The 25,456-nt window shown below is 36.5% G+C and overlaps 2 protein-coding genes across 2 annotated transcripts in view; one reads left to right on the top strand and one right to left on the bottom strand.

Annotated features, from left to right (window-relative positions):
• Window positions 1-4,969: 4,969 nt before the first annotated feature.
• On the bottom strand, window positions 4,970-17,208 carry Syx6 (Syntaxin 6). Its single transcript, XM_074099578.1, has 7 exons — window positions 17,034-17,208; window positions 16,261-16,430; window positions 11,972-12,066; window positions 9,221-9,387; window positions 8,475-8,621; window positions 7,429-7,523; window positions 4,970-6,316 (listed from the first exon to the last, which is right to left on the bottom strand). The coding sequence occupies exons 1-7, from the start codon at window positions 17,066-17,068 to the stop codon at window positions 6,240-6,242; spliced, it is 786 nt and encodes a 261-aa protein (XP_073955679.1). The 5' UTR covers window positions 17,069-17,208; the 3' UTR covers window positions 4,970-6,239.
• A 1,370-nt stretch (window positions 17,209-18,578) lies between these two features.
• Window positions 18,579-25,456, top strand: part of Rrp6 (exosome component Rrp6) — a 44,635-nt gene continuing 37,757 nt past the window's right edge. Inside the window, 2 exon segments of the mRNA XM_074099562.1 lie at window positions 18,579-18,740; window positions 24,749-24,930. Of these exon segments, the coding sequence (XP_073955663.1) occupies window positions 18,678-18,740; window positions 24,749-24,930 (245 nt within the window). The 5' untranslated portion in view covers window positions 18,579-18,677.

The raw sequence follows: 25,456 nt of genomic DNA, 5'->3' as shown, positions 1-25,456 counted from the left end.
TTTTTTTGCATGCTTTCCACACTGCTGCTTAAAATACGCAAACGGTGCGGAATCGCAGTGACTTGCCGTAAACGTCACGACTTTTGTTCGGTAAAGACCTGACGTTTACGGCACGTCACTGCGATTCCGTATTTTAAGCAGCGGTGTGGAGAGCATGCGAAAAGAACGGTGCGCATACGATGGGTCACTGCGATTCCGTGCCATCACCGTTTTTTAAGCAGCGGTTTGGTCGCACCTTTATGTAGTACAGATTTTTTTTACATGCTGTATACATTTGGAAATAACATGGAAGTACAGTCGCCATCCGATATTTCGGAGCGGCCAAGGTGATCTAAGAGATCGAATCATGAACTCTAATACCTTAATAATAGAGTGCATGTTCCAATATATTTGACCACCTTGCGACTGTAATAATAAAGTAAAACAGAGGAGATTAATTACATAGAGTCCATTAAATTATATGAATGGGGTTTACTCAACACGTTTCGTCAAACAGCTACAGTAATCCAGTACTTTTCCAAAACCCTTCCGTCTACTCTCACTGCTCATACAAACATTATCAATACAACTGGTTAGGCCACAACACTAAACAATACAAAACATTTAGCATCTACAGATCTAGTAAATAATGTTTTTCCGTCGTATTTTGACGGACAAGTTCATCTTAACATGACATTTACGGAACAAGGCGACCAAGGTTTTTCCAACTCTCTGCGATATGGCTACTTTCAAAAAACGAGTGTACCATTTCTTGAAAGGCCGGCAACGCATCTGCATTCCTGATGGTGCTACGGATGTCAATAGGCGACGGTAATAACTTAACATCAGGTGAAACGTCTGCTCATTTGTATGCTATTACATAAAAAACTTTAGCTGGCTTTCTCGCTTAGTTTCAATAAACTTGAGTCAGCTAGTTGAGAAAACAAGATAAATACGAAATTTTCCGACGAAATACGATGGCACATTAGTCACTATATCAGTACCTTACAGTGGCGAAGCGTCCATATAACCCTATTCCCACCGGCTTGCCCAATATTTACAAAATATAACAACAAGACATAAAGAATTTATGAAAAATGTAAGCGACCTTTGCTTCGGCTTTACCACTGAAATATATTTAAACCTTTTCGAACTCTGGTGTACTAAGATGTCTCTGACCCCACAAACGCTGCTGCGACTGTGACATTTTTTAAGCTACCAAATTTAATTATTTGGAAGTAAACAGCAAAGTGGAAGAATTTAATGAAGGCAGCACTTTGCAACTGTCGCGTTTAGGCAACAATTGTGTATGAAAAACATTAGGCAATCTTACAGTTTCTTTATCTTTACTATCGTACTGTACAATGCCTTTAAAAAAAATTAAGGCACTGACACTTTTGACACTACAAGCAATGTGTCAATAAAAGTGTCAATTTGTCAAACATAGCTTATGGAGATGCTCTCGTCGTTTTGACGCCGGTTTTAAAGACACCAGAGGCCTTATTGTCTAACTCACTTGGAATCGTAATCAATTTCACCACTTATTTCTGTCAAACGGTGTAGAATGAGGGTAGAAAGGGACGGTGAATTCAATCGCTAGCGTCTACGCGATGGACAATACGGCCTCTGTACTATACCTGCTGCTGCGAATATGCCCCAAAAAAACTTAAGCAGCTAGAGAACAATTGAAATAGTAACGTGCTATGTGAAGTAGGTAGTTTAGGAATGCGAGTACAATACTGTCCTACGGTATGGAGTCTGTAAGTCCATGGTTTACGGTTAACAAATAATACCATTATACATAATTACATGATCTATAATCTATTATTAAAACTTTTCTATCCACCTGGTGAATGTATAAAATTAAAGCAACTTTAAAAAATACTTAACATCTAATTTGTGTCCGACCGCATGAGCCGTTACCCTACAGCAAAGCGGAGACTCCGTACAAAATGTGAAATTCAGAGCAAAGCGGCAAATGTGTCAAAAACGCCACGTCTGTGACGCCGCAATAGAGCGACCTCGCAAGGTTTGTCATAACAAAAAACATGACAGCAATGACATATTTTTGAACACAGCGACGCTGACGCGGCGTCTCTGTACCGGCGTCACTGTCGCTGCAATTGTACACTGTGTCATATTTTTACATAAAACGCTGCTACACACCGATAGTAGATAGCCACTTTACATATAATTTCACCTTCAATATGCACTATTTCTTCAGCGTATGAGTGCCATAGTAAAATCTGTCCTCTCTTTGTGTACCGGTGAGACCCATCATTATAGTTATAATCATGCTGTTGCTAGAAGGTAACGCTTCACTCGGTAATTCTATTGATGAGCGACTTTTCCAAAGGTCATTAATTCCATACAACACATTTTAGGAGTCTTAAAACATACTTAATTCTCGTGTGAAACTCATGTTTAGCTTTCAAGTGATTTCACTTCGATTTTTTTTTTATTGTTTCTAAAGTGTATCTTTATTTTATTTAACTGACTTGGTAATTGGCCCGACGACATTCAACAATTAAGTTTCATAAAACATTACAGTTCATGGTCAAATGGAATGAATATCGCTGAAAAATCGCTCCTCTTTTAATCTGACTTTGGCGATTACATATACCTAAACATCGTCAATGTAACAAAATAATTTCACCGTCTTTCCACTAATATATAATTCCTCTAACGGCTTAATATACAAAATTGTCCGGCCATCCGTATCTAAGGTACAATCGTAAGTTATATAAGTTACTAGAAACAATTGTGTTATAATTTATCTTAACGAATGGATACCTTCGCAAGCAATCGCATGTATTGAGCACAATACGAGCATATCACAGTACAGCCACAGCTAATACGAGTACAGTCAACCTAAGGCTAGGTTCACACGGCGACTATTCGATTCGATATTTTCTCGCATACGGTTTTACCGTATACGAGACGGCCGTTCACACGGTGCGAGGTCCATTCGGTTTTTTCACGTATGCACCCCGCCCCGCGCGCGTCGTGTCTCGTATAAGTGAAATCAGTTTGTCCGTGTAAACGAAACAACATAAACACAAGCGCCACTGAGCATCGTTTTGAGAATCTCGCATTCCCGGTGGCAAGACCCTACGGTATACGGTAAATAATATACCTCGAATACGAGATTGTCCCGCATAGATACCGTGTGAATGTTTTTCAAAGTTGCCATACAAATTTTGTTGTCACTACGATATTCGATAAAATCTCGTGTACGGTAAACGGGAAAAATTGCGCCGTGTGAACTTAGCTTAAGGGTCTACGCTAGCTGACGCGGTTTACACGTAGCCAGGGCCGGATTAAGGGGAGGGCAACCGGGGCTGTTCCACAAAAGAGGGGCCCCAATAAAGAATTTTTTTTTTTTTTTATTCTGACGAGTAAACACTAGTAAACAACTATTCATCTATATTTGTTAATTTCATTCAGGCAATCAGTAAAATATCCAAATCTCAAACCAAGGCCTCAACAGCTCTAAATCCGGTCCTGCGCGAAACGGGTGGACGCCTATTAAAAAATTGTATAAGCAGCGCTAACTGCGACTGATTGGCTGTTTTTCCATTCCGAGCCGGGGCTTCGTTTTTCCACTGCGCCGGTGTCGATGCCGGTTTACGCCCGGTGACTGGTACAGTACCTACTGACACGGACTTCAGCACAATTCATATACAACATGCAGCTTCCCACTCGGTGCCGGGCCGGCCAGGACGGCGCCAGTGGGACTCAACGCCGGGCCGGCGCCGGTAAGTGAAAAAGCGAGCCATACATTTTCATGCATTTTAACGCCCATTTTATCTGCACCCGCGTCCGCAGACGTGCGCCCGCGAAGTGCACCCGCGCCAGCTAGTGTAGACTATTAAAAGTAACTCAGTCCTTTGTCGCTAGCTTAAACATCGTCTCAAAAATGTTGATGAAGTGATATTGTACGCGTGTTGACTAAATGAGACTGTATCGCCACAAAACACAGATAGTTCAGGAGTCAATCTCCATACGAGTGCGCTCGAGCAACGCACACATAGACACTGCTCACGGACATGATATCTCGGACCGGTTGGGACCAGTGCGAACGCGAGTGCCATCCGCTTGAGACACGGGTCTGTGAACTTTTTTGTGCAATAATGGAGCAACAAAAAAAAGTTATTATAACTGTTCAGTGGACGGTTGTTTAAATTAAATAATCGTGAATTTCGTCAATAACGAAATCGTCGCAAGCTATTTTCTGTGACAAATTTATTATATAACAAAAACATGAAACTTAAAATATTTTAGTTATTAATTTATTCTTCCATTCTTCCCGTTACATTCTCAACAATAAATTAAACAACTAGATAAGAGTGCCGCTACCACGATAGTTTTTTGGTGCATAAGCCATAGTTGACAACCTTAGAGCGACCGCCAAGCGTAGGTATGAAAAGTGAAGTACATACAGGAGATTGACTTCTGAACTATCTGTATTTTGTGGTATCGCGTTCTAACGCCCAATTTGCGCGATTGGTCGCGAAGGCTGTGCTTTACAATTATTTTAAAGATAAGTTTGACTCATTTTAATAGGTTAGGATAAGAATACGACTGCTATCGGACTCTAAGACAAGATCTATACAAATGCCCTGGATAAAGCATCATGTAAAACGCAAATTATTATTGTTTATTAACATTCTTCATTTGATTGAAGAAACTAAGGTGCTGTTTCACCATCCATTGATTAGTGTTAACTGGCGGTTAGGTGTGATGCCGTGTCTGTCTGTTCGAACAAAACAAATAGAGACGGCGTCACACCTCACCGCCAGTTAACACTAATAAATGGATGGTGAAACAGCCCCTAAATCTATAAATCAAACATTAATAAATAAATTGTAGAAGTTTTTGGGATAAAACTAATACATTTATGGACAAAACGGACCAATTAAAACAATCAACAACCATATCGTATTATGGATACGTTATTTTACACAATTTTTTCTAACAGAAAAAAACATTTCTTTTCATAGCCTTTAATTGCTTTGTCGGAATGTTATAATAGAGTCAGGATAATGTCACAAGAATAAATATCATTCCAAGTTAACTCAAGCAACACGACACACTAGCACTTAATGCTATCACAGGGATTTAAAAGGATGGCGATCTTAGACAGATTAACCGCATAATCGTTTTTTTAACAAAACAATAGATATTAAAATCGATTCATACTAACACTGATTCGGTCCAGAGCATCGATATTTATAACAGATTAACCGATTCAATATATTAGGTAATATAAATAATACCAGTGACGGCATCAAGAGTCTACCAAAAATATACACGTCCAATAACATTTATTCTTATGTCAACACATAGTTCACACAGTATAGCTCCAGACCTATGACAGCTATCATTTCAGAGGACCCTAGTTAAAACACTTTCTCAACCTTGAGACCGGCAAAATTGTATTTTTTTAAATGGGGTATTTTTCTTCGGTTCGCCGATCTGTCATCGTTCATCCACGATTACCTCTCATATTTCGGTTTCCAGCATTTTTTACCGTAGAACGGCAAAACCCACTAGACACTGCCCAATTGTCCCCCAATGACAGGGCCATTTTTTTAAAAATAATGGGGCCCCGCGTCTATTTTAGCCCCCAACAAATTTTGATAAAACGCCCGCCTAATTTAAAGTAGGTACGTCACTATATGTCACTATGTTGACTTTTGACAGCTATCAGAACTTAAGCTACACTGTCTGAACTTTAACTAGATTTTACTTAAAACAAACTAGAATGGGGTAAATCGTCAATCAAATTAATAATAATTAATTCTTTCAATAACCGATCACCTTAAGCTAAAAATTAATTCTATTTTATAAGTGACTAGAATAAATTTTAGTATAAGGTGGCCAGCAATTGACACCTTATACTAAAAATTAATTCTAGTCACCTAATATAAACAGAGTTCATTTTTAGTATAAGGTGTCAATTACTGGCCACCTTATACTAAAATTTATTCTAGTCACCTAATAAACAGAGTTCATTTTTAGTATAAGGTGTCAATGACTGACCACCCTTACAGAACTGGCCACTTTACACTAATATGAATTCTGTTCACCTATAAGTGGAATACATTTTTAGTATAAGCTGGCCAGATATTGAACGGTGGGCCTAATCGACGATTTACCCTGTATAGGGCTGAAAATGTACAAGTGTTTATTGGCTAGTTCATCTTCCCTTAGAGCGTCTCAGAGTGTTCAAGACAGTCGCCGGCGCGGCGCTGCGCTCAAATTATGATGAACAGTATTAGGATAATGACTAGTAGACCTAGGAGGATGCCTATTGCCAACCATTGGCGTCGATCTGGAAACGAACAAAATGAAAGTGTACAGATAGCTGTCACATGATTTCAAAGTAACCACCGTACCAGGGTATACCTAATGCCATACTCGAAGACGCGTGATTTTGTCAAAATAAGACATTAATGACATTGTAATAAGAACTACAGCACGCGTCATCGTAAATGACTCTACCTGTACCTTTACATAATCAATTTCGGTATTATTTCTTTGGAATGATGTATGGAATGTCAATACGACATCAGTAGGTTTCACCATGGTACAGTCACAAGCACCAATATCTGACCCAAAAAAGCGTGTATAAATATCGGTTTACTAATGTTTCGGCGAATAGCGTTTGGCAACCTGTTTCATTTCGCAACTTTTCATTTCCCAACTGTTTAATATTTCTGAAACTGTAAATATTTCAGGATTTTTATAAAACTAACCTAACCTAACCTAACCTAACCTAAAGGGTTCTACACGATGGCCCTGAAATAAATCTTGAAATATTTACAGTTTTAGAGTTTGCGAAATGAAACAGGTTGCCAAACGTTACGTTGCGAAAAGGCAGTACTCGATAAATATCTGATACGTTTTTTATCTGATATTGGAACTATTAAAATAAGTAATACACTTAGTTGGACAACTACACATAGAGAATTGACTAATCATATTATTTAGTTAAATAAGTACCTAATAGATAAAAAATTAAAAACCTCTACTGCGCTCACTTTTCCGTTTAACCTTATAGATTGCGCATTTAAGTACCTGGGCGACCGAGCTATGCTCGGGCTAAAACTCGGTAACAATCGTTTTCCCAGAGATAAGACCAAGCTAGATCGATTTTTCATCCCCGAAAACCCCTACATACCAAATTTCATCGAAATCGTTGGAGTCGTTTTCGAAATCCCCGAAATATATTTATATATATACATATATACAAGAATTGCAAAGGTGTTAATATATATAGAGTATAGAGACATTTAAGTTACTTTAATCACGGCAGTAAATTTTTGGAAACAGTAATTATGCTTGTGTTCAATGCATTTTTTTATATGGCTCCCGAGCCCAACGGTAGCCGATTATAGACAGTTAGCACAGATCCTCAGTGGTCTAACCTTATAATACACTTACCATTATTCATATGAAGGACTTTAGCGACTTTCTTTATAGTGGAGTCTAGCTTCGAGTCAGCATTCTCTAGCTCCGTATTGAGATCATCCAGCATTCTGTAAGATTATAAAATAATGATATTATAATATAATGATATTATCATTAAATTATAACACTCTAGTGTTTACCCGCGGCTTTGCACACGTAAATCATTAGAACCAGCAGCTGAATTGAAATTTCGGGATTTTTAAAATTCCCGTGGGAATTCCCGAAAATCAATCGTGGCTTTCTTGACGTTGAATTAAAAACAATTAAGTCACATTTCATGACTCTATGCCCAGCGGTTGTTTTTTCGATATTTTATCCCTATCCCGTGGGAATATCGGAATAAAAAGTCATAGTCAAGTTCGATCATGTCAATCATTCGAGAATGTCCAGCTATCTGCATACCAAATATCATCCAAATCAGTCCAGCCATTTCAGCGTGAAGGAGTAACAAACATACTCACTCACTCACTCACTCACAAACTTTCGCATTTATAATATTAGTAGGATTTACTGATATTTGACGACAGAGAAGAATATTTAAAATTAAATTCAATTACATTAAATTAATACTACCACGGGCTAATAAAAAAAAAGTTTATTGGTACTCAAATAAGTGGGACAAGTAACATTACTTGCACAGTATACACTTGCGTACTTATTTGAGTACAGTAAACTTTTTTTTTTATTAGCCCGTGGTAGGTAGTATTTACTTCATTTAATTTAATTTGATTTTAGATTATTTTTCTCTGTCTCTTAGGCTTAAGTTTGTACAAAAAATCTTAAATAAGCGGAGAAACCTAGACTGAATCACTTAAGAAATTAAATTAAATATAAATTAACTAGACATGTTTTTTAAGTTTTTTACTGTAAGGTTTTTAAATTTTTTTAATGAAAAAAAAGTTAATATAAATAATTAGTCAAAGCGATAAACAAACACCCTTTTCTCTACTCGCCGGCGGTGGAACTAGTGCCTTACAAAACTTACAAGTGAAACTCATACAAGCGTTTGAACAACTCACCCAGCTTGCTCATCGAGCTCTATACCAATCTGTTTGGACACCGTCTTCAAGGACCCCACAGAGTTACTTATAACTTGCAGCTGATCGCTTTGATTAACCAACATCTTCTCTTGCATCGACATGATATCGTTGTCGTACACATCAAACCTATAAAAAAAAGGTCATTGCAGTTGGAATATTATTATAACTAAAAAACTGATTTAAAACAGTTTCTAGCCCAAGAATTTTTTGACTTTTCGCCTTAAAATATGTATAATAACTATATTGGTTTTGTTTGTTATCTTTAGTTTTAAGTAAATATTGTAAGTACACTCGAAAGGTAACCGTTGGAACCTAACAATACGGTATTTGACTATTTTGTATATGTTTTATAAATTAAAACTATACAATGCCTGTTATCGAATAAAGAAACAAAGTTATGAGGGTTTGAAATTCAAGATTAGACAGAGAGACATTCTGGCATGTGACGTCACACGCCATTACCGCCATACTTGCTGCATAGAGAAAAGCGTTTGAGAAAGAGACAGGTCAGGTATATCGATTTTTCAAAAAATCACTTTAAATCCAATTTTCAACCGATTTAAGTTTTCTCTTCGCTAAACAATGTCTGTATATCTATATTTTCATAATAATATTAAGATATGGCAAATTCAGGAGTTGTCAAATACCGTATTGTAATATTTTAATACCATCTAGGTATGTAACACGGCTAAACAATAAAGTTTATTCTATTCTATTCTATTCACCTATTAGGGCTGTCGGTCTGATTCGCCAACTTGGAGTACTTGGAGTATTTCGGCGTGGAAGTCCAGGAGTTGCCGAAGTGCATGGGGCTCTCCTCGCCGAGGAGCGGCTCGCGGGCTGTGCCGTCGTTGTCGCGATTCCTGTTCAGGCTCATCTTGCCTTTCATTACCTGTGGATAAACAAGTTGGATGTACACGCCTTTATGACAACTGTACAGTCACGTCTAAAAGTATATATACACAAAAACATTTGAAAAATATGTAGCCACACATTTTCATCATAAATATGTATCTATTACTGACACCAAAAAATTGTATTCATTAAACTGTTTCAGTATTATGTAATCACAAAATGCTTCAGAAAGTTGCATACTTAAATAAATTCCATTTAAATGTATCCACCTCGTAGGCAAAAATAAGTATACATGAATGGGTTCCATATACATATAACCACACCAATTTGGCAAATATTTGTATACGCCGTTTGATTCATAAATATGTATCCAGACTGCAACAACAAACCTTGTCTGACTGGCATAGAATCGTAAGTTGTATATTTAACTGATTTGACAATTCACGAAAACAGTGCGGACTTGTCACTGCATACGTCTATCTCACGATTATTCTATGACGCACTTGACAGTCCTTAGATTGAATTGACTTGTAAATATTGAGTATTTCAGTTTAGAGTCATTCTCAGAAAGGTGCACTAAGCATTTTTTTGTTTTTATTTTAATTATATTGTTAATTGTTAGTGGTAGAGCCGCACTGTAGCCAGTTCTTGGTTTGCAGTAAGAATGGGCGGGCTCGACCGGGGTAGTACCACACTCTCACAGAATATCGACGTGAAGCAATGATTAATGATTGCAAATTATAGATGCTTCAGTGGGTCTGTCCTCAGTGGATGACCCGAACAACTTGATCGCTTTGGCTTAGTCGATATTAATGACCACTCTGGACGTTTCCAAGTATTCGGTGATCTTGATGGTGTATAAAAAATTAAATATATCCATACCAAATTTCATCCAGCTCACTCCAGTCAGTTCATCCCCATTTTCTCCCCTTAAGGGTTGCTTTTGGAGATAAAAACTAAGTACCCTATGTTCAGCCCCTTGACAGTCGAAACCAGTCGGTTTCGACGTGATACCGGAACAGACAGAGTTACTTTCAATTCATCACTCCATAGTATAAAACAAAGTCGCTTTTTTTGTCTGTACGCTTAGATCTTTCAAACTACGCAACGGATTTTGATGCGGTTTTCACAAATAAATAGTGTGATTCACGGTGTCTATGTATACCGTAACCGTGTTGTGCCGGAACGGGTCACCAGTATATAATATTATTTTAATGGAGTATGGATTCGTAGTATGTATGTCCCTGCCCGCATGCAGGTTACGAAAGAGACAGACATGTAATCTTAACAAAACAGTAATTCTTCAAAACGAATCAAAATATCAAATCGTGTTTACATATTTATGAATCAAACGGCGTATACAAATATTTGCCAAATTGGTGTGGTTATATGTATATGGAACCCATTCATGTATACTTATTTTTGCCTACGAGGTGGATACATTTAAATGGAATTTATTTAAGTATGCAACTTTTTGAAGCATTTTGTGATTACATAATACTGAAAAAGTTTAATGAATACAATTTTTTGGTGTCAGTAATAGATAAATATTTTTGATACAATGTATGACTACATATTTATGCAACCTTGTTTTTGTATACATATTTTTAGACGTGACTGTACATATCGTCACTACTTTAAAAAAAAAACTCGTATCTCAAAGTAGATAATTTTACTGAGTGGACCTTATGCACATTATGTCAAGGTTCAATTTTGTTGACATATTGATTTTAGATAAGAGATTTTTTCAAAGTAGTGACGATATAGCCCTGGCTTTGAGCTGGGCACAGGCTTCCTCTCAGAAAGAGAGGCTCCATGCGGGCCCAGTGCGGATTGGTCGGTCCTGTGCAGGTTTCCTGTACGGTGTTTTTATTTACCGTAAAGCGTAAATTTCAAATGTGATTTCGCACATGAATTTCGAAAAACCCAGATTACGAGCCGGGGTTTGAACCCGCGATCCTCTGCTTGAGAGGCCATAGGTGCACAATTCGAACGTCGTATCTTGCCGTGCCGCTGACGCTAATATTATTTAATACGAGAGTGAGAGGGACGGCACGATACTACTACGAAAATCGAAAATCGAATTCCCCCAGTGGTGGGAGAACCTGAAGTAACTGCGATGCTTGAGGCTGCTAGCTACCGTGTCACTTGGAAGCTGCCTATCCTTAAGACACATGGCTGACTTGAGCCAAAAAAATCTTCACAATATCACCATCATCATGTCAGCCACAGGACGTCCACTGTTGGACATAGGCCTCCCCTACATACCCCGAGTTGCTTCTGTTGGAAGCGGCCCACATCCAACGTGGACCCGCGACTTTAACCAAGTCATCCGTCCATCTAGTTGGTGGAGGTCCTGTCGTATGTTGATCCGCGGTCTCCAATCGAGAAGTATTTGGCCCCAACGGACATCAGTTCTCCGTCTATATGGCCTGCCTATTGCCACTTCAACGAGCTAATTCGCTTGGCTGTGTCGGTGACCCTCATTCTTCTACGCATCTCCTCATTTATCATGATTAGCCCTCTCCATAGCTCGCTGAGCAACTCTAAGCCTATTTCTAAGGCCTATAGTAAAGCACGAAAAAAAATTCTTAATCTCAAGCTATTTTATCTCAACCTACCTTCACCTCCTGCTTAGTAGCTTCTATGAACGTCCGTCTGTCGCAAATTTCTTTATTGTCAATTTTGAACTTCGACGAGTTCTTCTCGACGATACGTGAAGACGAGAGTTAAGAAGAAATATAGTTTAAAAATGTATTCCGAAAACCTTATTGCAGTTTGCAATATACAATATACTTATAACTTATAACCATAACCCAAATTTAGATCTGCAATAAAAGTCTAGCAAGTCGCAATAGGTACAGTGGGGGTAGGAAAACCTTCCTCAGTTATTAAATTGATTCCTTTACAAAGTCTTAGACTCTTAGTACGTTTTGAAAGCAAAGTACTATGTAGACAAGTGCATATCAAATTACACTTACTTGACATGATAACAAGGGTCAAAATAGTATACACCTCTAACATATATCTAGTTTCATATCAATACAAAACCTTTTTAATAAACAAGTTTGTAAAAGTTTCAATCAAATAATGTTAAGTATATTTTATTTTATTGTCAGTGTTTGTCAGTGCCAAGGTGTAGTTGGTAGGGTTGCTATGGTCACCTGATTATGTTTAGCAGGTTGACAGGTTGACGCAGTATGTCCTACTCAACCGGTAAAGCAGATTGGCGCTCATACTTAGCAAAGGAAAATAGATCTTAGGGTGACGAACCTATTTTTACTCCGACTGTACATTGCGGCGCTTGATTCACCGCCTCAAACTCGTTTACTTTACGTCCTCGCAATGTACTTAACACATGGCCCAACCGGATAACAAATTACCAGCTAATAGTAATTAGTATTAGCGATTTTGTATTGAAATTCACTAATACTATTTGCTATATGTTTGTCATGTAAACCTCATTTTATTAAACTAAATGTATTAACCATGCCGTGTCTGTACAGTTTCCGAAGTTTAACAGTTTGCGACAGCAAGGTAAAATTAACACCAAACCTGCTAACACCGCTTTGATGGCAAAAAGTTTCTTCAGAATGGCACCCAGATTATTCAACAAACTTCCCACAGATATATTATAACAATAGTAGCTTTAGCCCGCGGCTCCGCCCGTGTGGTATTCGGTTATCGCGCGCTGTTCCCTCGGGAACTGTGCATTTTTCCGGGATACTACTTCTTGCCTATGTCACTCTCGGGCTCATAAACTATCTCTATGCCAAAAATCACGTCGATCCGTCGCTAAGTTATGGCGTGAAAGACGGACAAACACACTTTCGCATTTATAATATTAGTATGGATTTAAAGAATTTCAAACAATTAAAAAAAACATTATTTTCTTTTTTAATTACGAAGGTCAATGAATAATGTTAGGGACGCGGTAACCTAGTTTGTTACTTTTGATTTGTGACATAATTTCAATTAGAATATTAGTATTATGTATATAAGTAGATATGTATTTTGAAATGTATGAATTGTTAATTGTTTGTTCATAAGAAGCATGCTGCATGTGAAACTGTGGCTCTTTCTATGCCTTATGGCGCAACATAGTGTTACTGAAATTACCTGTCATTTATATCCACCAGTTTTCACCTATGTTTGACAAATAAACGTATTTGAATTTGTAATGTGTTATGCAATTGGGCCCTGTTTGCATGATTTTTGAGGGGTTTTATAAGTTTGATGCCAGTGCGTATACCTTTACTTGCCCGAATTTCACTTGCCATACCAACTTCTGCCATAAAATATATAGAACCGTGCTGTTTTCAGCATTTTTTTAAATGGCAACATATAGAATGCAGTAGGTTAGGTTAGTTTAATAGCAACTATAGAGAACCGATGCCAGTGTTATAATATGACGTATCTTAATATAATTGCCGCCAAATAACATTGTCTCGTTCCGAATTATCGGCAATATCGATATTTTTGCCGTAGAACTATCGATCGATAGGTAACACTAGTGGTGGCAGTAGCTGTATTTTCGCATGCTTTGTGAGGGGTATTGATCTAATGATAATGGTTGAGTAGATCCATAACTAAATATGGCAAGGAACATTGTGCAAGCGCAGCGCGTATGACTTTCAATCGCTAATATATAAGAATACGAGATTTTAAGCCGTTACTTAATTCTATATGACGATTGAAACAAGGTTACGCTTTCTCTTGAGCCCAAATACTCCTTCAACAGATACATAGAACTTAACTGACATATAAGGCTTAGAATTCTGAATAAGTGTTTTTCTTCATCTATGTTCATTAAGAATAACACAAGAGATAACTTACTGTCAAAATATGGCATAAATAAAGTACATTTTTTATTATGGGAGGGAGGAAAACGAGCAAGGTGGTTATCTGTTGAGAAAAGGAGTCATTGGTCCGTTGCCGGCCTTTTAAGAAAGTATAAGCTTTCATCTCTTTATTCAAACACTATTGAAATCTAATTGAATCACCATCAGGCAATCTAATTTCGGGTAAAAATACATTTTAATTTTATATTTTTGTATGTTTTTATAAATACTTTCATTGTCTGTGTACCAATTAAGACAAAAATGGTTTAAGCAATTATAATTTTATTCACACATTGTGCCAGTTAATATATCTGTTTCAGGAAAAAAGTTATTCAACATCATTTATTAACTCAGCGTTAAAACATAAGTGCCTTAAATTGAGAAAGGTAATTCGCATTGGCCTACCTAAAAAAATATTAAAACAATAAATAGCTATGCAATAAACAACACAACGAAAGCAAAGGCAAGAATATAACCAAAAAAACTATGTGTGCTTCCATTTAGGTAGAGCAAAGCAGAAACATGCAGAATAAGCCAGATTCCAAAAAAAAAACCAGCCAAGTGCGAGTCGGACTCGCGCACGAAGGGTTCCATACCATTATCTATACAATAGACATTAGCAAAAATAACATGTTTGTTGTAGGTATGGGGCTTTAATATTTATTTTATTGTTTTCAGTATGTATTGTTATAGCGGCAAGGCAACAGAAATTCATAATTTGTGAACTGTGTAGCTATCACGGTTCATGAGATACAGCCTGGTGACAGACAGACGAACGGACGGACAGAGGAGTCTTAGTAACGTGGTAAAAGTCGGGTATGGCACCCTAAAAATTATAATTAAAAAAAATCTAATATATTATCTCTTGTCAATTAAACAAAAAAAATTGGAAGATATAGCTGGTTAAAGCTCAATATGACATCACATCTACATACACTTTTTACTAAGGAATGACGTCATGGGTCCCCCACTCCACTCCCGAACTTTGATACGCTTCATTTTTGTCATATTTTGTTTGATTGACAAAAGTAAAAATATGTGACCAATATATTCTGACAATCTAACTGACAAAGTCACATCTTCCCTCTCTTTTTATTACTTGATTATGAGATTGGTTGGTTCTGCAAGCAACCACTAAGCTCTATCCGATAGAATAGCACCCTTTTCAGAAAACATTAGATGCTTTGCAATGATGAAAAAATAAATGCTTAACACAATCATCAACATAAAAAAGGGTCAGTCCAGACAGACTTGATTCCACCGTAAATGTCTGCATTCTTACTGCAACATAACTGCTAACTGCTTATACATTTTTCACTACAGTTCCATTGCAGTTGGTAATTGTGATTATATTGCAGTCTGTCTGTACTGACCCTAAAAATACAACAATTTATTATTACATGATCCATACAAGGTTAGATATTACAATATTAACAGCACGCAGGAATAAAAATAAGTGCCATAAAGAAAATGGAAGGATTTTTTTTTGTAAAAACATAATTAGAAAATGAATAAAAATTAATAAGGGTTAAACTTTTGAAATTAAAAATGTTTTCAACCCTTATAATGCAGTAACGTTAGAAACAGGGTTAAAACTTTGCTCTGATAGACTTTTTTCAACTCTAACCGTGCAGTAACCTTAACTTCGTAAGACCTCACGTACTTCAATATAAAGTAGGAATCAATTATAATATTAACTGCTAAATATACTATAATGAGTACCTAAAAATTTTTTAATGAAATAAGAACTTAAAACATCAAAATAATTCCCAAAATCACAGTCATGGGTAACTGGGAATTTTCAGCTCAATCTATAGAACTATGTTAAAACAAGACAGGACTTACGAGATGAATATGAACTCACAACACGGCTGAAGGGCTCCGTTTTGTTCCTCAGTTATTTAACAGCTGAGTACACACAATCTTAATACCAATCATCCATCACTTTCCACCATTATGCTGAAAAAACTATCTCAATGGACACAAGTCTTACGTAAACAAAAAACTTTTTATCCCAACAACCCTTAAAATAAACTATACTTTCTTTCTTTCTACTTTTAAAAGGATATTGATAGTATCTTCAAGGTCCTCTAGATCCCATTCGATGCTCCGCAGTGAGTTCCTAAGTTCAGTCGAGGTCCATTCAACCTCGGGACTGTTGGGAGCCACTGGCGCCTTGGAGATCTCCTGCCACCGTAGATACAGCCCTCGCGTCTTGTTTAAAGCCTTAAACACCTCACTGTTGGCAAATGCTGCGGTCATTCCATGTTTATTTATAAAGGGGCTAATTTTTATTTTTATTAGGCAAAGGCATATGGATCCATGCAATATTTAAGATTGTTTCTATTTTTATCTGTAGAATTGGTATTATTTGGGAAAAATGAGACTAGTTCACAGGTTTTTGTTTACTTTCTGCATATGAAAGATGAGTGCATAGAAACTGATACTTTAGTATACATTTTTGAATGTATGACCAAATGTTTTGATAGTTAAGGTTTTGTTCGGTATATGTTCAACAGTATCCATTAATTTGCTAATTAAGCATTTGACAAACAAAACAAACAATTACATTACCATACAGCCTTGGATAATAGAAAGAACAAAACAAAAAACATGTAGGTATAACACATACAGAATCAAAAGCAATAGAATCTAGCAAGTTATTTTTAGAATACTGTAAGAGTGGGCATAAGTGAAGACAACTTTCAGAGGGCTCTGATCAATCCATTGTAATCCAACTATTATGAGAATTCTAAGTCACACAAGGCGTTAAGGTGACGATAGACAAAGTAAATACATGGGCAAACAACTTTGTTAAGGGTCTCGTCCGCCTCCTACTTACTCTTTAACGACGTAGAAAGGATCTTCCATAGTCATGTCAAACGAGTAAAGGTAATCACTTTCACGACCATCAGACAACCAGCGAACTCAAGCAAAACTAAATACACACATTAGCAAGCAACAACGCCGTTATATTTAGGCAATTCTTCGCCTATCCCACAAAATATCGACAACGTGATACGTACTTATCAAACTCGCTCGATGATTGCAATAATATTCGTTGTCTCTTGCTGGCTCAGGTGAAACATTAAATGCGCGAGCTGCCCAACGATCGGAGGCAAAGCGCGCAATCGCACAAGGGCGGCTCGGAGGAGAGACGACGCGATACGACAACACTTAGCGCACCCTCATTCCAGCACAAAAGCGTACACTTTTTCCTCTGAAAACTCCCAACACCCCTACTCATACTACGCTACGAACGACCAATGCAGACCAATGCCACCCTAATTGCTACTGTCAAAAATATGTCACATGTCAATGTCAAGTTTTCTCTTTCAGGGTTAACCAAAGGAATCAAGCTTATACTGTGACAGTAGCAAGTTTCATGAAAAAAAGGAATTATATATAGATTCTAGCCTTTTATTTATTATGTAATTTAAAATATTAATATATTTTGTTAATATGAAGAATTGAGTTTTGAAATAAATATTATTATTATAATTGAAAACTCAGTCTTTATCTTATGATAATTGTACGTACTTAAATAAAAGAAATTAAAAAATAAACCAGAGAAATGTAAAATTAAAAATATTTAATTCTACCTTTTCAGTTTCAGCTTTAAAGGCAGTGTAATTCGTTGTTTTTTTATTCCTTTTTTTTAATCAGCATTTTCTTTTACTTATTTATATCACAGTTTATATTGTAGAATTCGCTAAATGACCTTTGATTGGGGACCAGTAATGCTCGACCCTATACTGCTCAGCCATCACTGTACGACCTGATAATACGAACTCATTTTGGATTAGAATTATCAAGTCGTACAATATTAGACCGTGCATTATTAGGGTGTCCAAATTTTTGCTCGGCCTGTTAATGCTCGACCTGTTATTGTAAGTCGTTATAATCGGAATCCAATCGAATCGAATGACCATAGTTTTGTGTTAGGTTGTGTTAGGTCCAATTGTGACCACAATGCGCGAGCCGAGCGAGCGTAGCGAGCGTGCCGCGGCAGCGGCCGGCGAAGCGCCAGGACCAAATTAAGTTATTTTCTATTAAATTTATTAATATTCGGTGTACACGAAGAACATAATCAATCTTGCGAATCGATTGCTTGCTGTCAAAAGTGTGCTCTGATTATTAGGTCGTACAAAATCAGGTTGTCCAATAGCACCCTGAACATTATCGGTACAGGGTGATAAAGCTCGACCCGTGTTCCAAGTGACATGTGATTGAATTATCAGGTCGTACAAAATCGGTCGAGCATTGTCCAGGTCGTACAATAACTACACCCCTTTGATTAACCAAAAACTTCTTCATTCATTCATTCACGTCTCATTTTTGTGTTATCTGTGTCATATTTGATGAATCATGGCGATTTTTCATTCGTTTCTGCGTTTCATTCGTTTCATTGACTGGTTTGGGCTGCTCCGCAGCTCTCGTTTTATAAAACGTGTAAATTAATAAATTGACTTTTTAGGTCAACAAAATGAATTCGGTTTTGAATCCGGAGGCCCCGGAGTTTTATCCGCACCTAACATGTGTGACACAGGTGAGTTTTGCAACGAGTTATTTCTACACCTTTCTATGACAACAATGTGCAAGTGCATTAGTCAAAATCATGTGGTTAGAAACGTCGTTCGAGTTCGTTCAATGTTTCGATGGTTGTTTTCAATGGTGTTATACATTGGATTGCTGTTGGATATTGAAGCGAAGAAGAACTAAACATGAATAATACCAGCAACACGTACAAATCTTGTTTTTGAAAATTTCGTCACAATCTTGCATAGGTACAACACTACAGGAATTTTATTATACCTCATACATATTTTTGTATGTAAACTATGTCAATATAGGCAAAAAATGGGGGGTTGTGTGAATGACCTTCTAATCTAACAAAGGCAATTATTGTTTGAGTTAAGAGTAAGATTAACAACCTTTTTTTAACTTGATAAACATGAAGAACATCAGTGTTGTACTTCAATTTGTATGTAGATCTATATTATTAAAAAAAGATGTTCGGTTTATATTCAAGAAATCATAACAACTTAATGATCTGTTTAAATATAGCTTTTATTTAAGGCCACTTGCAGGAATAAATAAAACTCAGTTAAGTCTTAAGGTCAAAGGCTGCGACAAGATAAGGAAAGGAAAAATGACATTTAAAAATTATGAGCTGGTCTTCTGACTGTTGTAACACAAAAGTTAATTGGTTTATGACATAATATATTAGCATATTGATTGGAAAACCTAACTGCAAAGCTTCACGTCCCGGATTTCGCCTCGTTGGGTCAATATTTTTGTGAGAAATGTAAATGTTTGTGCTTGAGTCTTGAATAATGTTCAGTCAGAACATAAACTTGTGAGCAAAAATTTGATCAAAAATATCTAAACACAATTATTGTTAATGGCGTAGAAGTCTGTTCAGTTATTTTTGATCCCATTTTTGTTCTCAAGTTTATGAACTCGACTGTACTTATATTTAACCTTTCAAATGCAGAATGTAAATAAAACTTGAGTTCTAGCCTTCTTTGTTTCAAATAATATCTAATTGCACATTCAGATAAAAATTAAAAAAGATAGCCTTTAATTTTGGATAGTTTCAGGCCAAAGGTTACAAAAGTTTTAAGTTTGTTTATTTGTTGTTTTTGTTAAGTTTAGGACTAGGTTGATTGGTGTTGATTGTCTATTTTATTTATTCTAATTTATTAGCGGTTTTAATTATTTTATTAGCAATTGGGATGTCCCTATTTTTGACAACATATAATAAATAGAAAACCATTTGGAGAAATAGACTTTGTGAAGCGTTTTCAGAAATCAGATTCCAAAAATGTGATAAACTGAATTAAATAAACAAAATTTAAGTAAGGACCTTTATTTGACCCCTGCAGTGTTCCGTCACAAAGGCAGTTCTAAAGCAGGTCTACACTCTAAAGCAAATTTACAGTTTGACATGTTGCTGTCCTGCTTATAATAGCAAAGAGTGACAAAGACAGAACTTTAATCACATGATGCACACTCGGCTTTAAACAGTTGTCATTTATTGTAAAGTCCGAAATGCATATGAGTATTTCCAATGTATTTTTACAAATTAAATTATTATGTTACAAGTAAATATAAAAGCATTTAAATATCATATTTTAACAAAAAATATCTATTTACTATTACACCATTTTACAAACATAGGAATAATCAAAGCCAAAAAAAGAGAAATAAATAAAACTATTTGTCATGGTTCATTTAGGACCCTAAGCCGTGCTTGTATTATTGTCACATTGGAATGCCTCAGATTACGTTATGTACGACCTGAATTTTTCTAGGCAATGGAACGTGGCGTGACGTACAGTGGTGGTCATGTAATTAAGAACGATTTGAAGTTCCAGATTATTTTTAACTAAATCATGTCATGTGTAGTCGTGGTTCCTTCTTAGAAGTAAGTAGTTACGTTATGAAATAGCCACATGAATAGAGCAAACGGGATTAAGAATAAATAATAAAATTGCTGACATTTTTTTACAAATTTTGTTTTTATTCTCTTTAGTAACAAATTAAAATAGTAATGAAGCTGGACAAATAATTAAGAACGATTTATTGAACTGCTCGAAAGTTTTTTTTATTTGAAACTTAGATTAACTAAATCACACTAACGTGAAGTTTGTACAGAAAAAAAAGGAATTTAATACATTTTAACTAAAATTAATAGTTAGTAGCATGTCCACGGCTTTTTATTACTGCCTTACACCGGCGAGGCATTGAATCTATCAATTTTTGACATTTCGCAAGAGAGATAGAGTTCCATTCTTCTAAGAATACGTCATACAGTTCTCTTAAATTGCCACACTGCCAATTTGAAACCTTTTTCTTGACTTCGCACCAAAGATGCTCTATTGGGTTAAGATCGGGGCTGTTGGCTGGCCAATCTAAGACAGAAACTGATTGCGATGTGAGGAATTCCTTAACGGTACGTGCAGTATGCTTGGGATCATTGTCATGCTGGAATGTCCAAATACCCGGAAGCACGCCTTCAGCATATGGTAACATTGTTTCTTCCAGTATGTTTTTGTATTGAAATTGATCCATGTTTCCTTCTATCAGCCTAACAGGTCCAACACCATGTCCAGAAAAACATCCCCAAATTTTTACATTTCCCCCGCCATGCTTTAAAGTCACTTTTGTGTACTTTGGGTCGAATGCTTTATTTGAAGGCCATCTTACATATCGTTTGCCATCAGAACATACCCTATTTATTTTTGTCTCGTCAGAAAAAAGAACGTTTTTCCACTGTCTGACTGTCCAGTTTTCATATCTTCTTGCAAATGCAAGCCGGGCTTGCCTATGACACCGTTTCAACATAGGCACCTTCCTTGCTATCCTTCCGTGCAACTTTTCTTCTACCAAACGCCTTCGAATAATGCGTGCCGAGATTGCTGAAGGGTTGTTTTCGCCAAAATATTTTTTTCTTAACTCATTAGACGGTATTAGACCCTTTAAAAGGATTTTGTTTTGCCAAACGAACGATATTTCGATCATCTCGACGAGATGACTTTCTTTGTCTAGGTACACGCGGAACATTTGAAGTAGTTTGAGACGTGGCAAAATGCTTTATGGCGTGGAAAACCATAGTTTTTGAACATTGCAGATGATCGGCTATGTGTTTATACGACCAATTCTTGTCGCAAAGTTTTAGTATTACTTCTCTTGTAGATTTATCACAACTTTTATTTTTCCCATTGTTTTTATATGAAGCAATCGCCTTTAAGACTTTTACGGCACTAAATGGCGCCAAAATTATTCGAATAATAACCTAAAACCACAAAGCGGCCGTCCGTTCTCTATATAAATTTGAATAAAAAATAAACTATTCAGCGTTCTTAATTATATGACCAGCCAGTAAGTTGTAATACTAGGTTTAGATGTAATGTATAAAGTTTATATATTTATTTTTTAGCCAATTATATGTATAAATGAGTTTACCGCTAGTACGGAAAAGTTTTACGATACCGAGAGAAGTACAAAAATATACATGCAGTTAGTAACACTTGTCAGTTTGAAAAAATCTTCTCTATAAAAAATCGTTCTTAATTATATGACCACAACTGTATGTCGTAAAAAAAATATAAAAAATTAAATACTCATCCAAATTCAAAATCAATGAAAATGGTATCTTAAAACATCCTATTCTTCCAAAAAATAAAATAAAAACTATAGGTAATTTTTGGTGCATCCAAATTAGGCTCGTCACGTCTAATTAAAAAATGTACTAAGGTGCGACTTCATACGAAACTTTAGCGGGCTATATCATATCTCCATAATGTTTTGTTTAATTTACATACAAAACTGCCGGTCTCATCATCATGATCATCATCATCATCATGTCAGCTGAAAGACGTCCACTGCTGGACATAGGCCTCCCCAAGGCTCTCCACTCAGACCGGTCTTGTGCTTTCCGCATCCACCGCGATCCCGCGATCTTGATCAGATCATGGCTCCATCTTGTTGGACGCCTACCGACAGCTCGTCTCCCGGTCCGCCGACGCCATTCGAGAACCTTCAGACCCCATCGGCCATCAGTCCTGCAAGCAATGCGCCCTGCCACTGCCACTTCAGTTTTGCAATTCTTCCGACTGACTGTTGGTCTAATTATATTTAATAAGCAATCTAGCATATTAAACTACCGCATTCGGCAGCGCCTAATAAATTAATTTTAATCTTGATTATGAACAGCAGGAGCTAGACCACTAGTTTCTTAGATAAATTAACTTCATAATATGAATGAACTAAAAGAATTTCCTTGCTCACCCGCGACCTTACGATAGCTAAGCTTATCGATAGCGTGCATGAACATGCATATTTTGCATAAACTTAGCTATCGTAAGGTCGCGGGTGAGCAAGGAAATTCTTTTAGTTCATTGATATGGACCTGCGCAAAGTAACGCCTGATTCAATAAATTATTCATAATATGACCTAATTATCCCTTAAAGTTAACGGAAATCAAAAGTAACACGTTGTATACTTAATCTGAATATTTGCTCTCTAGTTTTATACGAGATAAATATAACATATTGCTGTAATGAAGCAGACAATGACAATTGTTTCTTAATGATGCCAATGTTGTATGCAACCTTTATCTTTGTTTTATGCTTGCATGTTAGTCGTCTGATCTAATCTGATCGCCTGATAAGTTATCAAATTATAAACCATCGATTTATTAGGGTTCCGGAGCCAAAATGGCAAAAACGGAACCCTTATAGTTTCGCCATGTCTTTGTGTCTGTCTGTCCGTCCGTCCGTCCGCGGCTTTGCTCAGGGACTATCAAGAAAGCTGTAATTTTGCACGGATATATATGTAAACTATGCCGACAAAATGGTTTTTTCAAGGTTTTTTACCCATAGACTTAGTGTGGGTTTTTTTTTTCTCATCCAACCCTATATTGTGGGGTATCGTTGGATAGGTCTCTTAAAACCTTTAGGGGTTTGCTAAAGACGATTTTTCGATTCATTGATTTTTTGCGAAATATTCAACTTTAAAGTGCAAATAATACCTAAGTAAAGCAAAAGTAAGTAAAACCGATTCCAACAAAATAATAAAATAACGAAAAATGGAACCGACTACTAAACCCTAGAAAAATATTTTCAAGGGTTTTGTAGTCGATTCCATTTTTAGTTTTTTTTTTTAGCCAGTTTTACTTTTCTGTTAAAAAAAATATTTATGTTGAATTAAAAAAAAACTTGTTCAGTATTTTCTGATAATCTGATGTTGTGACTAATATTGTGCCATCATATTTTGTCGGACTAGTTCGTATATATTTTGCTTTCTCAAATGAAGTTTACTGGAGCTAATTGAGATAGCAAGGTAAATACGAAGTTAACCGGCAAAATACGATGGAAAAACATTATTCTATAGATCTGTACAGACTTTTACAGAACAGAACAGAACATTAGATTTACAGATTTTTCGGACACTATAGCCCATTCTTTTGTAGCGTAAGATTATTTGCCTACAGCAATGAGCCTTATCTTTCTAACATTAGGCTTAGCTTATTTATTAATGTCAAGAACATTTTTGCTTTGTTTTGCCCACAATGTTACCGGGTCAGGGTCCCTAACTCAGGGACACCCGTTATGTAGGTGTCACATCTTAACCTGCCATTGTTTACTGTTTCTAATAAAACTAGATCTTACCCGCGGATTTGCACGCGTAAATAATTTGATCCAGTAGTCTGAGTGGAGAGCCTTGGGGAGGCCTATGTTCAGCAGTGGACGTCATGATGATGATGATGATATTGTGGATTGAAACCTCCAAACTGATGAAACACCAAATTTTGTCTCAGTTCCTAGCAGTTGAAATAACTTCTTTTTTTTCGATTTGAGTAATTTCATATCGAACATGGTCCTCTATTGTATGATACACGTTTGCGGCTTTCCTGTAAACATAACAAGGGTAAAGGATCTATTGAATCCTAGTCTACACTACATTGCAGTCAGTAAGGTCTGCTTCTCGGCAGCTTCCTCTTTGGTATTTGTTGTTACATACAAATAACTAATCTTCCTATTTTTCAGGCTGGATACACAAAGGTTAACAAATCCATTCGTTCATCGAACCAAATGCCAACCGGGGCCTCCTACGAGCTGTTCAAAACCATCGCCGATTTCGACGTAGTCGCGAACCAGCTCAGCGAGAATGTCGTACAACAGTCGAATAAGATCCTCCATACTGAAATTTCAACTGTGAAGTTAAAACGGTATGTGATTTGTTTATAATGTCTTAAACTTTCGTGATTTTCACTCATTCATTTGTTTGTTCGTATGTTATCTACAGCTTTCGAAATAAGTAAAAATCTTTAGGTTATTTTCAACTGAATCCCACTGGTTAATGTAACACACTTTGTTATGAATTTAGGCGTGTGATACTATACCACGTTCCAACGAAGCGTTAGAACAATCGTAGTTCTACGTTAAGTTAAAGATCACTGGCATTAGTCTCAAAGTCTTGAAGAAAACGGTGTTTTCCAGTAGTAGTTTCAAGTCCGTAACATCAGCCAAAAAATAGTATAAGTAAGTAATCGCTACACAGAGCGATACAATCCAAATTCAAACTTGCCAGCTTGAAACCCAAGCCTGACGCGTTTGCTTGGGAATGGATTTCTTTTGTTTCTTACAGGATAACGGAGAAAATTTGTATCCTTACTTTGCTATAACTAATAAAATAAATAAATAAATATCACGGGACAATTCACACCAATTGACCTAGTCCCAAAGTAAGCTTAG

Source organism: Choristoneura fumiferana, chromosome Z (genome assembly GCF_025370935.1).
Source record: "Choristoneura fumiferana chromosome Z, NRCan_CFum_1, whole genome shotgun sequence".
NCBI classification, from domain to species: Eukaryota; Metazoa; Arthropoda; class Insecta; order Lepidoptera; family Tortricidae; genus Choristoneura; species Choristoneura fumiferana.
This window is presented reverse-complemented; position numbering and strand designations above follow the sequence as displayed.

Excerpts from the sequence above, each read along its gene's own strand:
- Syx6 (XM_074099578.1), bottom strand. The coding sequence starts at position 17,068 with ATGACTATGGAAGATCCTTTCTACGTCGTTAAAGA. Across the intron at positions 12,067-16,260 it reads GGACCTTGAAGATACTATCA|GTATCGTCGAGAAGAACTCG; the intron begins ATATCCTTTTAA and ends TCTCGTCTTCAC. Across the intron at positions 7,524-8,474 it reads GAGCTCGATGAGCAAGCTGG|AATGCTGGATGATCTCAATA; the intron begins GTGAGTTGTTCA and ends ATAATCTTACAG.